The 14,247-nt window shown below is 34.8% G+C and overlaps 1 protein-coding gene across 5 annotated transcripts in view; it reads right to left on the reverse strand.

Annotated features, from left to right (window-relative positions):
* The window catches only part of ZNF385B (zinc finger protein 385B), a 373,053-nt gene that overhangs the window by 157,996 nt on the left and 200,810 nt on the right, over window positions 1-14,247 (reverse strand). The window contains exon 1 of one of the 5 annotated variants that reach the window (XM_019739353.2): window positions 8,681-8,834. The exons of the other annotated variants lie outside the window; for them this stretch is intronic. Coding sequence (XP_019594912.2) covers window positions 8,681-8,690 — 10 coding nt within the window. The 5' untranslated portion in view covers window positions 8,691-8,834. Of the gene's footprint in view, window positions 1-8,680; window positions 8,835-14,247 lie in introns of those variants that run through there. 5 annotated transcript variants of the gene reach the window in all.

A 14,247-nucleotide genomic window follows, 5' to 3' on the forward strand; every position in this document is an offset into this window, starting at 1 on the left:
ATTATTGACATATAACATTATATTAGTTTCAGGTGTACAACATAGTGACTTGATATTTGTAGGGATAAACTTATTTTTAAATAGTATGTAGGTTACATTTTGAAACAAGACATTCAATAATATGTTTTCAGGGAAGGACCTCTAAATATAAACTAATTCATTTAATGGTTAATCTGAAAAAAAAAGTTACTGAATAAATATACTAACAGTGTCCAAAAAAATCTGGAAACACACGGAAAAAATAAGACAATTTTTGTACTTTAGATTAATATTTAGACATATTGCTTTATATTTAGTGGTACCTAAAATGTGTCTGCACAGGCTAAAGAAAAGTACACCGAGCATATTATTTTAAATTATAGCTAACATACAGTATAATAATAAGTGTACTCTTTTCCAACCTCACGGATACATTCTATTATATAGCACATAAACTATTCAACCTTTTTCACCACAAATAAATAAATACAAAAAGAAAATCCCAATAAGACAATCCCCGAGACTAAGAATTTTTTAAATGAGAACTCCAAATATGACCATAAGATGACAAAGGAGGATGTGACTATTGCTCTCCAGAGGTCTCCCAGGTCTGTGAGTGCTAAACCATCAGCAGGGTACCAGGTGCATGGTCAAGTGTTAAAACAGTCACTAAGATATGAATTCCATCACTGTGACTATTGTCTTGAACCTAAAAAATATTATCTTCCTGATGGGAAGTTGCTAATCTTAAAAAATAATGAAGAGAAAGAGAATTAAGAAGAGATGAAAAATACATTCCATAGCAGTGTTTCTCTTTATTGTTTGGAAGAACAGAAAGCGCATCTTTGGGGCCAAAACTGTACTGCCAGGGAAATGTCTAGTCTTAGATTAAACAGGAATGTTGAACTCCCTTTTCAACATGCCAGAGGATGAGCTAACAGTGGCCTAGATAAAGCATTTTAAGGTGTAGATTTGCAAACATGACACAGGCTATGGCCTGCTAAGTCGCCATAGATTCCATAGTTACCACTGTTAAGATATATACATAATGCCAATCACTATTAGGACTTTTTCATGATTATGTGGTTTCATTTTTCAATTTCAATGAGTATTTTTCCAGAGTACAGGTCTACACTACTCGTATAAAATACATGTTCAATGATCTCTAAAACCATAGTTTCTACTGAGCCCTATAATTCAGAGTCATGTGATTTATCCCCAAACAGAGTTAACACTGTGCTTGGAACTGTTTCATGTGTGTTTCAGAGTGGAAGAGTTTGTGCCAATGGATTCTGGGAAACGCTGCTTTTACAAGTGAGTACTTACGGGACTTCTATTAAGCAAAAGCACACATTGCTAACAGTGAGGCTTTAAACTGCTTGCCCAAGCAGCCAGGAAATTGGGTGTTATGGTTATTACCACAACTCTCATGGACTCTCTCATCAAAAACAATGGAATCATTTGCTGGTCCCTTTGCCCTTGACACCCTGACATTGTAGTTATTTGCATATCTGCTTCCCAAATAGATAAACAGTACCCTGAGGCTAAAATATAATATTTTATTAATTTCTCAACTGCTACATATTCTAGCATATAATACATGCTCAGAAATTATTGTTTGAATGAATGAACAACAATATTAATCACACTACCATAAATACCTCATATTTATTTGGTAACCTCAACAGTTCAGAATTCAGCAAAGCACCAGAAAATGTGCCTCTCCCAACCCGCAAAAAAGCATCAGAAGATTAAAGATTCTTAAAAGAGCCTCTGAGGTCTCAAAGATTTGGTTTAAAAAAAATAGAAAATGAGACAGACTCTGTAAGCATGGGAACCTTTGCTGCTTTGCTCACCTTGATATCCTCAGGGTCTTTATTGAGCATAACAGATGCTTAATAAAACTGTGCTGGGTGAATGACTACAGTAATTTTTTTTTTAAAATGCATAGAGGAAAGAAAACACTTGAATTCAGAGCTAGGAACTAGAGCTACTATAGACATGGACATCTGTGACACATGCCAGCGGATGTCATAGAATGCCAGTAGAGCACAAAAAAGCATGGTAAAAAATGCAAAACCATGACAAGTTAGGACCATTTCTTTTAGGAGCAAACAGATCTCAATCTCGCACGAGACCCTGTGTACTACTACCGCACAGTACAACAATTAATATTTGCCTTAAGGATCCTAAGTTCATATAAAATTTTAAAAGTCAATCAATGTCTAGAACAATAAAGAAAGCACATAGGAACATGGTGCATGCACTAAAAGAACACTTAAATCAATTATTGTTCAAATTAAATACTGGGTGGGGACGATGTTTGGAAATAAGTTCAGGGGACCATGTATGCTGCTTAATCTCTGCCCCAAATCCTTTCTCTACTCTGCCCATTCTGTGTGGGAAGAAGAGAGAACTTGGAGTATTTCTTTCCGTCTCCCTCCTGACTGCAATCTGACAGTGGTGTCTTTCTATGATAACAGCTCCAGTTGAGTAATCTCCCTTGCAACCTCCAATTTCAGCTATCCCCAAACTTAAACCACCTCTATTACTTCTTCTTCTCCTTCAGGAATGGGGGAACCTTTGGTGGGTCAAGAGGAAGCTTGACATCCACTCTTGACTCCCCTAAACCTACCACAGCTCTACATACAGGTCCTTCATTCAATTCTCTTTGAAAATCCCAGCTGATTATACTTTTTGTGTTCAATCAGAACTCTCCTATTGATAAACCACAGAATACTGTCAGGTCCTTCTTACTTTGTATGAGACTTAGAACCAACATACTAGGCAAATGTCAATTATCAACCCAAACCATTTCTATTTCCTCTAACCATATGAAAGTACCCTGAAAGGCTCAAGAGATTGGTAAAGAAGAAAAAGACAAAGACAGTATGTGACCAGAATGAGCAAGTGTTTTCTTGTTTCACGATACTTCAGCTAGTGAACAAGTCCAGACTGGCCAGTGCCTTCCCCACATCAGTCAAGGCCACTTTAATCTTTCTAAAGATTTAAAAATAATTGGCAATGTTTCTCCAAATCATTTTGAAATATTTCCAGAGAGAAACAGAGAAATGCATGTGAGTGAGAGGAGGCAAAAACAGTTTTACCAGAGAAAGGTCATGAATCATGCGTCACTCATTTGCTAGTATTCTACAAAGGAAGGACTTGTATTTGGGGACTTAGAGATGAAAATGTTTTAAGGGATGGAGTAGGACGCATTACATGACCTTCTGGCAGGGGTGGAGAGAAGTCTACCACTTGGGTCAGGGCTCTTGCCCGTCCTACCTGGAAGAGAGAGAAACATAAAGAATGAATGGGAAAAAGTACTGGACTGGTTTCTAATTCCAACTTTCCTGGATGAGATATCATGGTTAAATTGCTTCAATTGTCTTAACTGAAATAAATAGGGAGGATGAAAAATACCACATTAATTTCTCATGATGCTGTGGTCCCAAGTATGTGAAAATTATTTTAACCTCTTAAGGATGCCACTCTTTTTTTGTTTTCTTTTTTTCAAGGGCACAGCTCACTGTGGCCCATACAGGGGTCGAACCAGCAACCTTGGTGTTATCAGCACCACACTCTAACCAACAGAGCTAACTGGCCACCCCAGGGATGCCACTTTTTGATTTCCACGGTTGGGGAAATTATTTCACTGGTTAATCCCCAAAGGGGACATCTTATAATTCTCAACATTTATGCTGAAGCATATGTCCCGTACTATCTTGAAAACTCTGATTTTTCCCCTGGAAAGGCAGTAAGTAGAGTTGAGACAAATCTATGTGAATCGGAGAATACCTCTGGTGCGCGAACTTCTAGGGTGTCATTTAGCATATATGTATTCTTAATCCAACTTTGCAGCTTGATGGTTTTTTAAAGTCAAAACTTCCAAAATCCTCTTGGAATTGATTTTTAAAGCATGTGGAGACAGAATTTGAGCCAATATATTTCATTCCAAACAAGGCTCTTTGATTTCTCATATGCTTTTGAAATGGTGATGTTTGTCTGCCTTATGAAATTCTGTTCTCTTAGCTCCCTGGAAAGCTAAAAAGAGTCTTAAATAATTGTACCATTGGAGCTTTCTGAATTCCACTACTTGTGGACTATTTCTGCCGTATAAACATGTTCCCTACCTATAGCATTCTTTTAACTCTGCTCCTCAAACTTTACTTTCTGCTATGAAAGCCAAAAATTATAAAGCCAGACTCTGGAATGGAAAACACTACTCCATGGTTATTCATTATTAAAGGACTTCTATCATAGAAAAGTGGAAGCATTGTTGATGAGATAAATTACCTAAAAAGAAGATAAGCTAGAAATGCATGTATTTCAGAGTTGCCCACTCATTTTATTTTGCCACATCACAAGCCTTACAGTGAAAAGCACTCCTCCTTCTCCTTGGATTTTCATCTGTAGAGGTAAGTCTTAATTTTACAAAGAAAGCAAAATAATCTGGGAACAAGGTTGGCAACTTAGAGTTTTAATAGTATATTACAACAGCCACCAAATCAGAACAATCATTTGTGGGTGGGGGGAGAGAGAGGATATGAATGAATGAATGAATGAATGTGAATGGTGAATGCTCCTTTCAAGGAAACAAAATCTTCTACAGAGTTATATTAGTACTAAAATTCACCCAATTCCACATGAATTCTCAAGTCTGAAATATTGGCTGAGTCTCACTATTTCCTTTCAATTAATTTCTCTAGCCTACAATTCCCTGCAGGCTGGTGAATATCTAAAAGCAAATATCATCGACACAGAGAAAGAAAATGATAATGTTCTAGGCAACAGTAATGTCACAAACAGACATGAATTTCAAATGATACTGAGTTCTCATTAGGTTTCCAGGTGGGAATTCCCACCCATTCTCAGGAACTTTTTTCACTTTCCCGTTCCCAAATCCTGAAATATAAACTGTTTTCTGTTCTCCACGATGAATCATTTCCACAAAATGGCGGCCGATACTACCAAACACCTGGGTTCAAGGAGCCGATTTTCCCGATTTTCCGACCAACTTTTCTCAGGATGCAGGAACAGGAAAGTGAGAAAAATTCCTGAGAACAGGTGGGAATTCCTGCCTGGAATCCCTAGTTCTTATGGTACTAGAGGAAATAAAACAATGACTTGATAGCTATGTAAGTCCAATGTACTACTTAAAGGAAACATATTTCAATAGAACTTCCAGAACAATTAATCATTCTATGTTTAATATACTACTTAGCATCTAAAGATGTTAAAAGTCAATTTAGCAGACATTGCATCTGAGCAAAAGCTAAATTTAATTTAGATTTTATTCTGTTTTAGATATATGTCAATAATTGTGGTCACTGGTATAAAGGAAAACTATAAGTTTTTTCTTTTTTTCTTTTTAAGGGTAGTATTAACATTGTCCCAGAGAGACTTCTATATTTTTTGGACAATAATAATTTTAACAACCAAATTTGAATCTCTTTTACTATAACAATCTTAAAAGATAGTAATTGATATAAAAGGCACAACACATAGAATCATAGCCACTAATTGGCATCATTCATCATGTATTAGGCGATGTGCAGAAAGTTTTATGTACATTACTTTGATTAATCCTTATGATACTGGAATTCTGCAATATGAACGTTACGATCCCCAGGTAAACTACAGACAAGGAAACTGAAGCTTAAAGAGGATAAATGATTTGCCAAGGGTCATAGAACAAATAAGAGGGAGGTGGAATTCAAATCCCAGTACTTCTTGTTCTCAAGTGTCTCTTCTTTATTTCCTCTGATAACTAGAGCAAAAGGTACAACAAATGACCATTTTTGACTTATTAGGACATAGATACTGGTTTCAAATACGAGTACTAAGTCAGACATGTTACCTCACACTAAAAGTATTTAGAAACAATTCAGTAAAATTTGCACTCTACAAGTCTCTAGAGTCCTTTGAGACCCTCATCTAGAGCACTGTTTCTCAGTATTTTTCCTTATCATGCCCCTAAGGGGTCCTCTTGACATTTTTTTTTCTTAATAGCCCCCCATTAAATTTTAATACCACAGATATACCATGTTTGTTTATGTATTATATGTGTATCTGTGCTTTATATGATTTCTTTTGCCTCCTAGAATGAATTTTTGCCCCTTGGGGGGCAATAATCTAGGGGATGGATCTCTGTTTTTCTTTGTTATTCCAACACCTCCCAACCCACTGGTAAAATAGCATGGGACTAGTGTGGCTTTAGCTTTTGTAATTAAGAGTTTTTTTCTGTATTAAAATGCAAATACATAGAAAATGTTCACGAACCACTATCAGCTATTTATAATATATCTTAGTATGAATAGGAGATCTGAAAGCTAGTTTGATAGGGGAAAGAAGGAGAACATGAGGGCACTCCCTACTAGAGAGGAGGGAAGGGGAAGAACAGGTAGCCTCTGCTGCCAGAATGCGTGTGTCACAATTGTGCCTCAGTCTGCTCTTGTTGCAAATATTAACACGAAGTCCTTTAAGATGCCGGTTCCCATTCATGATGAACAAGAAATCTTAGTCATAAGCCACCATAGTGACCATCACCCTGTTGATTAATGTGTAAATATTAGGTTTCCGGCCTGTGAAGAATTTGATGTTTGGTTCCTTTCAGGCCTGTTTGCGTATTCCCAACTGCTACGTGGCCAAGACCAAGTAAGTTTATGTAATGTTCCAAAAAAATTGCTCGACACCATGGCTCATTTTAACCCAGGTATGAATAGAAGACAGAGATGAATTCACAAATACTTCTTTCACATGCTCTGTAAAATATAACTTTTCACTCTCAGAGGCCAAAATGGTCTTAACCATGAAGTAATTATAGCTTACAACTGTAATTTAGAGTTAGCTCTGTTTGACTCTAAATCCACACAGGAAAATAATTCACTCATCTTATTGGAACACTGGAGTAAATAACTTCATAAAATACGTATAGTTTTAGCAATTCTGGAAAGTATGGTGAATCCAAATAGAAATCAACAGTTGATAAGTTAGTAATACAACAATTGTCTACCGTTTATTGGTCACCAACTTAAATGCTCAAATACCACGACTGACATTTATAAATATTACCTACTTAATCCTTACAGCAATCCTATGAGATAAATATTTGTATCTTCATTCACAGAGGAAATGAGTGCAGAAACGATGGGTGATTTTCCTGAAACTACTCAGAATTGGAGGAAGAAGAATTCAAACTCCTGCCGTCATGCTTTTACACCTCAGCCACAGTGAAATTATCTCAGTGAAATGATGGAAAGACTCAAGTTTGCAAGCTTTTCATTTCCAATTAAATGAAGATATCTTGGGCAAATAGAAAGGTAATGGATATTGTGTGTAACATATTGAGACTTCGCATGTGAGAAGCTACTGATTTCAATTAAAGGATCACTTTTTTGTTTTTTAAATAAATGTCTTCAAGATGGGTATTGGTCAGAATTTTCAGACTTTGAAGGTTATGAAACACATGTACATGTATCAGAATACCAAGTAGAATAATAAATACGCTTGAAATTAGAGCAAACGTTGACCCAAAAAATATATCAATTGTGGGCTTTCTCTGTGCAGATTGACCTAATAGTTAAATTATTTTAACAGACAACAAAGTAAAAATGTAATTTGTCTCTTAAACTACTAACATAGTTTATTTAATATGCCCCAAATGAGTTATCAAGCATCCTAAATAGTGATTTTATAAATAACTCCAAAATAAAGGCTGAAATTATTCTCACATGGAAAATAATGTGTACAACTGGTCAAATTAAAACCATTTCAATAAAAGATGTTTTCACTTAATTTCCTGGAGATTTCAGATGTTTGTTTAGCCTTTATTAACTGGAAAATTCCTCAACTCATCGTGCACTCACTTACATATTCTATTAGGAAAAGATTTGTTTTTCAAGTCAATAATCTAAGGACTGAAAGTTAGCCAGTGTTTCACAGTATCAACTTGAGAGTAAAAGAAGCATTTTGTGAATGAAGCATTTTTTAAATGTTTATGTAGCTTCCAATGAAGTTCTTACGTAATTGTGCTCCTCTATAAAGTGAGAAAGCTTCCTTTATCAGATCTTCTTTGAAAGGTCTTTCCAGATTTCTATTAAGACTCATGCATGCAAATGATATAGTTAAAAAGATCTTATATTGTATAAGATATAATCGTGACGATTACTGAAAAAATGCAGCATACTTACACTTGCCCTTTTCAGATTGTCAATTTTAAAAGTATTAGTTTCCCTTTTTGGAAACTAATACTTTTAAAATTGACAATCTGAGCATTTCCATATATTTTAAATATTACTAAAATAATTATGTAGAACCAAACCTTTTTAGAAGACATATAGCATTTTAACAACATATGGAAGTCCAACATATTTTTAAACCAGAAGTCATGTTAACATTTAGATCATGAAGAGTCTGTTATCTGTAACAACTACTGATTAAACCCCAAAATGTTTCGCTCTTCCTAATCATGATCACCTTTTTAACTTATACACACATTTCCAAGATCATTCTAAGTTGAATTTTGGCAAAACTCATTGCCTAAAATCCTAGAAGGACAAATAATAGTAATTATGGCATTGCCTAGCACTGTATGAAATCTGTACAAATCTGGAAAATTACAGACAAAGCCAAGTTCACCTCCATGTATATTTCCTAACACTTTAGAACAAATCTGTCATTTGTAAGTTACGTTACTCACCTAGAAGCATGTTTCTTAGCAATATTCAATTCAGCCCGACTGTAATTTCTGTATAACAAAAGTATCAAGAGCTAAGAAGTACTTCAGCCTGTCACACGTCTTATTACAGATAGAGTGGGAACCTCCACAAACTCCTCCTGTATCCTAAGTCTTCTGTAGTACTGGACAGACTCCACTCACTCCCTGTGTACCTCTGTGGAAACTAACAAACAATACAGTGACTGTCAGTTAGATGCTGCCTCCTCAGCCTACAGAGCCAAAAAAAATTATGGAAAAGTAGGTTACTTTCACTGGAGTTGGAGATGTAAATTCTGAATTGATCACACTATTCCCTTAAAATTCCAAGTAATATTTTCTACTAAATTCACACAGAAAAAAAATTAAACATATGCAAATAAGTTTAGAAAATCATATTTTAAAAAATGTTAATTACCCTCTTTCCCCAATATTTTTTTCTCTAAGAACTTAAAACACATATCACTATAAATGAAAAAGAAATCCTGCTACAAAAAAAAAAAACAAAACCCTTTGCATAATATGCATGTTTTAAGGGAAGACTGAACATTAAAATTAAATCACTCAAGGATAAGGAGTGCAAACATATTTATTATTTGATGGCACGAGCTGGAGACCCCAACGGGATTTCAGTTTCACAATGGGTTGTTTGTTTGACTCCAATACAAAGATAATTATTTCTGAAATACGTTTCTCCTGAGAGAACAGACCTTGCAGTTTTAAGGTAATAAGGATATTGCAGTGAACACTTAACAAAGGAACATCTCTTTTTATTTTTCTTCTGGATATGTCTGAACAACTTAAAAAGAAAAATCTATCTGAGCCCAAAGGAAGACTACACAGCATGCCAGCTAGCACTGAAGCCCAGAGCGGAATGTGATTTCTGAGACTATGTTTTCTAAAATAGAAAACAAAGTGACACACCCAAATATTACATATTTTAGCAATTGTTTTAAAGTTATCCTGCAATAGATACTACTTTTAACATATTACAATTGCAGAGGACAGCAGTTAAACTATATCTTCCTGGGATTCAAATACTTGAGCAGTGAAATTTTACAGGTTATTTGTTCTTGTTTTTGTATTTCCCTATTTCTTACTTTGGGAAATCAACTTTTACATGACTAGCTACTTTTATTTTGGTTAAAGTAAGGAAGTTAAAAATAGGAAAAGTGAGAGAATCTGAAAAAAGCATAAAAGGGAAATGAATCTAGGTAATAAAGGGAAAACAGTGAAAGGCTACAAAGAGGAATAGTTTGGAGCAAAGAGAACAAAGGGAGAGAGATGCCTAAGGATGATAAAAATAAAACATATCAAGGTTTGGGGATTTTGCCATTATAAAATGTAGACCTCATGTATATCAAACATACATATTTGAATGTCGTGATTTGAAAGACTACACATAGAAATTCCTATACACGGTAAACCAAGTTTCAGTAAGAAGCAAAAGGGCATGTGTGTATAATAATAAATATTTCTCTAATAAATGTGGAGGGAAGCCTCTTTCCCTTGACTTACCATTTACTTTAACCTAGTGGTTCTTACACCTAAGTGTACAACAGAATCCCCTGAAGTGCTTGTTAAAATGGACTGCTGGGTTCAATCCCCAGAGTTCCTGGTAGTCTGTCTGGGATGGGGCCTGAGCATCTGCATTTATAAAAGCTTCTCAGGTGATACTGATGCTGCTGGCCCAAGGACCATGTTTTGAGAACCATTACTCTAGCTCATTATGTTACCCTAACATCTAGCATGAGGACAGTTTCATTTTTAAATTGCTTTATTACCATATTACGTAGATTCAAAGATATTCTCTCCCCACCCTCACACACCTTTGAACAGCTCTGAATCAGGATGTGTCTATCATTAATAATATCTTGTGATAGGTAGCTATACACAAGGCAGCACTCACCACTGAAGCGGCCATGTGAGTGTGTGCGTGGACTTGGTCATAGCTGTTCATTCTGTCCCTTCAGGTGAGAGACAGAATTTTTGAGTGATATCATGGGCTGAGTTTGACATTTAAAAATGTTTTTTTTCAACTTGCAGTTTTTTTTGCTTTGTTTTGTTTTTCTGTTTTTGTATTTTTTTTGTTCGTTTGTTTTTAAAGCCACACTATGATTTGGCTTTAAAAATAAAAGTCATTGCACACAAAGACAGGTCTGGGGTATGTATTTGTTATAAGTGAAATAGATGTTCATTATTGGAGGAATGACAGCAATTTCAGATTTTCTTGGAAAGCAGCACTCTATTGTGTTAGAGGATAGAAGAATGGTAACAACACATGGAAGAAGCTGTAATACATGTAAATGTTTTGCCTATCACAGGCCCAGTAATGCAACTGAAGGCAGAAGAAATTGCTAAATTCCTTTGAATAGAAATTTCAAAGTTGTAAGTTGCTGGTGTGAATAATTCACAGGCCCAGAGGGACTCTGAGGCTCTGCGTCATTGTTTATTGAGAGTATTTTTTTCTTTCTTAGTGATACATAAAGTAATGACGTGACTAAGAACAAAAATGTAGATTTGATAAAATATGATATTATTGGAAAATAAAACAATCATTCCTAGTAGCAGCTGTTTAAAAATTGATGATCAATGTGGTGATTTAAAGCAGGGTGTTTTTGTTGTTACTATTCAAAGTGTGGTGTGAAAACTACACAAAGAATCACCAGGATGCCTGCTACAAATGCAGATATCTGGGACTACCAGAGAGCTAATGAATTAGTACCTAAGGTGTGAGAAACCACTGACCATGCACCCTCAAGTAAATAGAAGTTTAATAAGAATAACACCGCTGGTGGACTCCTAAATGTTAATAGTAATAATAGATATCTGAAAAAGCTACCCTTGATTACAAGTCAATTACAATAAAACTTAGGTATTGCCTAAATGATTAAAAGTATACAAGGGCAATTCTGCGACAGTTTCTCCCCACAGGACGTTTTAAAACCCAAAACACCACGCTGCATAAATATTTCAGTGTAGCTTGGGAGCAGAGGAGAAAAAGCCTGAGGCAACAGTGGATGTGCATCTGACCAGGCCCAAAGCAAGTAGTGCTTGATAGGAAGGCATAATGCTGGGAAGAACCAGCACACAGGAGTGTCACAGCTCCAAGTCTGCCACTGCAGCACTAGCCCAGTACTGACTGGAGTCCCTGCAGAGTCCTCCAAGGGTATGAAGACTTTGGAAGAGGTGACACCAGAAAGCCAAGATATAACTGACTGGAAAGATATCCAATATTGCTGAGCTTGTTTTCTCAGTAATAGAATAAAGCCATTGTTAGAGTAGATTTCCATGGTCACTTCCAACTCTAAAAGTAAGTAATGTTTAAAAGCTTTTATAAAAGTAATAGGGCGTGGCATCTTTCAAAGTTCTATTAGGATAAGCCTCATGAAAGCAAATGACAGATCAATCAAAGAAAGAGTATCTGTTATAGTTTGAACTGTATCCTTCCAAATTCATAGGTTGAAGTCCCAACCCCCAGTATCTCAGTATGTGACCTTATATGGAGGTAGAGTCTTTACAGAGGTAATCGAGTTAAAATGAGGTCATTATAGGTGGGTCCTAATCCAATATGACTGATATGTCTATAAAACAGACATTTGGATACAGTTGAAGAGACACCCGGAGAAAGTGTCCATCTGCAAGCTAAGGAGAGAGACCTGGAACAGATCTTTTCTTTAGACCTCTCAGAAGGAACCAATCCCGCTCACACCATGATCTCAGACATCTAGCCTCCAGAACTGCGAAATAATACATTTCTATTAAGCTACCTAGTTTGTGGTATTTTGTTATGGCAGCTCTAGCAAACTAATACAGCATCTTTACCAGGTGCTTGATATTATATTAAATATATGCTAACTTCATAAAAGGAACTGGACAGCTGACCACCACTTACTCTTTCTCTAAGAAGTTTGAATAGCAGTAGGAATAACTATTTTTGGAAGGTTAGTTAGAACTCAGATGTTTTGTATTTGTACCTTCTATAATTTTTCCTTAGTAAAGTTGGTCATGCATTTGTCTATTTGAGTAGATTTCCCCCTCAAAAAAAAACAGGTATTTTTATCATACTGCTTTATTTTTTCTTGTGTTTTCTACTCCACTAATATTTTATTTTACCTTTATTAACATCTGCTTCCTAACTTCTTTCAATTAATTTTGATGCAATTTTTCTAGTTTTTAAGATGCATACATGGCTCATTTATTTTCAATTTATGTTTTCAAATATTAAAACCATTTAAGAGCACAGTTTTTTATAGTTTTCTCTTCCATTAACTTTTAGATAATCATTTTAATTTTGATTTTCCTCTTTTCTCCTTAATTGATGGTTGAAAGAACTGAGAGATGAAAATAACAACATATATTTTATTCTGTCCTTAGTATTAATTTAGTTTACTACAAATTTAAGTCACTGTTTTAATTATTTTTGATCAATTAACTATACATAAAGAAATTAGGGTATTCCTGGGGACATCGGAATTGCTTAACTTTGGAGTTTTAGCTTTTCAATTCTGTTTGATGTATTATTAATAATCTTTCAATTATCTATATGTTTATAATTTTACGGCAAAATGGCAATCATTTATCTACTACTAACACAGTTTTAATCACTGACTGTCATTCAAAGAGATAAATTATTTAAAAAATATATCTCTTGAAATAATCTGTTATTATCATTTAAAAGCATTATTATCTAAAAGCAGGAGTCATTCTTTGAGGTGCTTTACATTCAATTCTCATAACAACCATTGTATAGATGAAGACATTTATACTAACAGAAAATAAGCAAATTGCCCAAGGTCACAAATCTTCCAATCCACTGCTCCTCCCAAGCTCCCTCATAAAAACCAGTTAATTAAGACAGCAGGTTGAACTAAAGATTTTTTTCTAATGATTGACAGAGAATGAAAAATATTTCACAGTTTTTTGGAATTGAAAACATAAATGATTTTTAAGTAAAAAGAAATTTGTTTCAAAAAAGCAAGTGCTCCTTTTGTTTATCTCTTCCTTTTTCTTTTTCCCTTCAGGGAAGATTTTAATTCCCACCTTTTTGTTTTTTTTTCCTTCACAAGAGAATGAAAGTACTTGAGAGTAAATCATTCTATTTTGAACTATACCATTATTTCAGATTTTTCTACCATACTAAATATTAACTTCTAACACATCTTATGTATTAATTTAAGAATCCTCATATTTAGTGTCTAAAATACATATAACATTCTTTAGTAGCATTCATTTTTAATATTTAGTGCTTAATTTTTACTTAAGGCCACATAAAGGCATTAAGTACTATTATATCTGGTGAAATTATGCTTAACTGAGAAAAAATTGTAGCCTAATCAGCTTTTCAATTTTCTACAAGTATAGCTCTCTGAAGATGAAAGATAATTACTATTAACTAGGCTGCCACTTACTTGAACAGAGTGAATATTTAGGGAGTTATAGGAGTTCTGAGTTTGAGATTCAAAATGGACTCAGAAAAGAGAAAGAATAAAAAGAAAGAATTAAAATTTTTGTATGAGTGAAGATGTTCATTATAATCACAAACATATGGA

This window comes from Rhinolophus sinicus, linkage group LG01 (genome assembly GCF_036562045.2).
Source record: "Rhinolophus sinicus isolate RSC01 linkage group LG01, ASM3656204v1, whole genome shotgun sequence".
Lineage (NCBI taxonomy): Eukaryota > Metazoa > Chordata > Mammalia > Chiroptera > Rhinolophidae > Rhinolophus > Rhinolophus sinicus.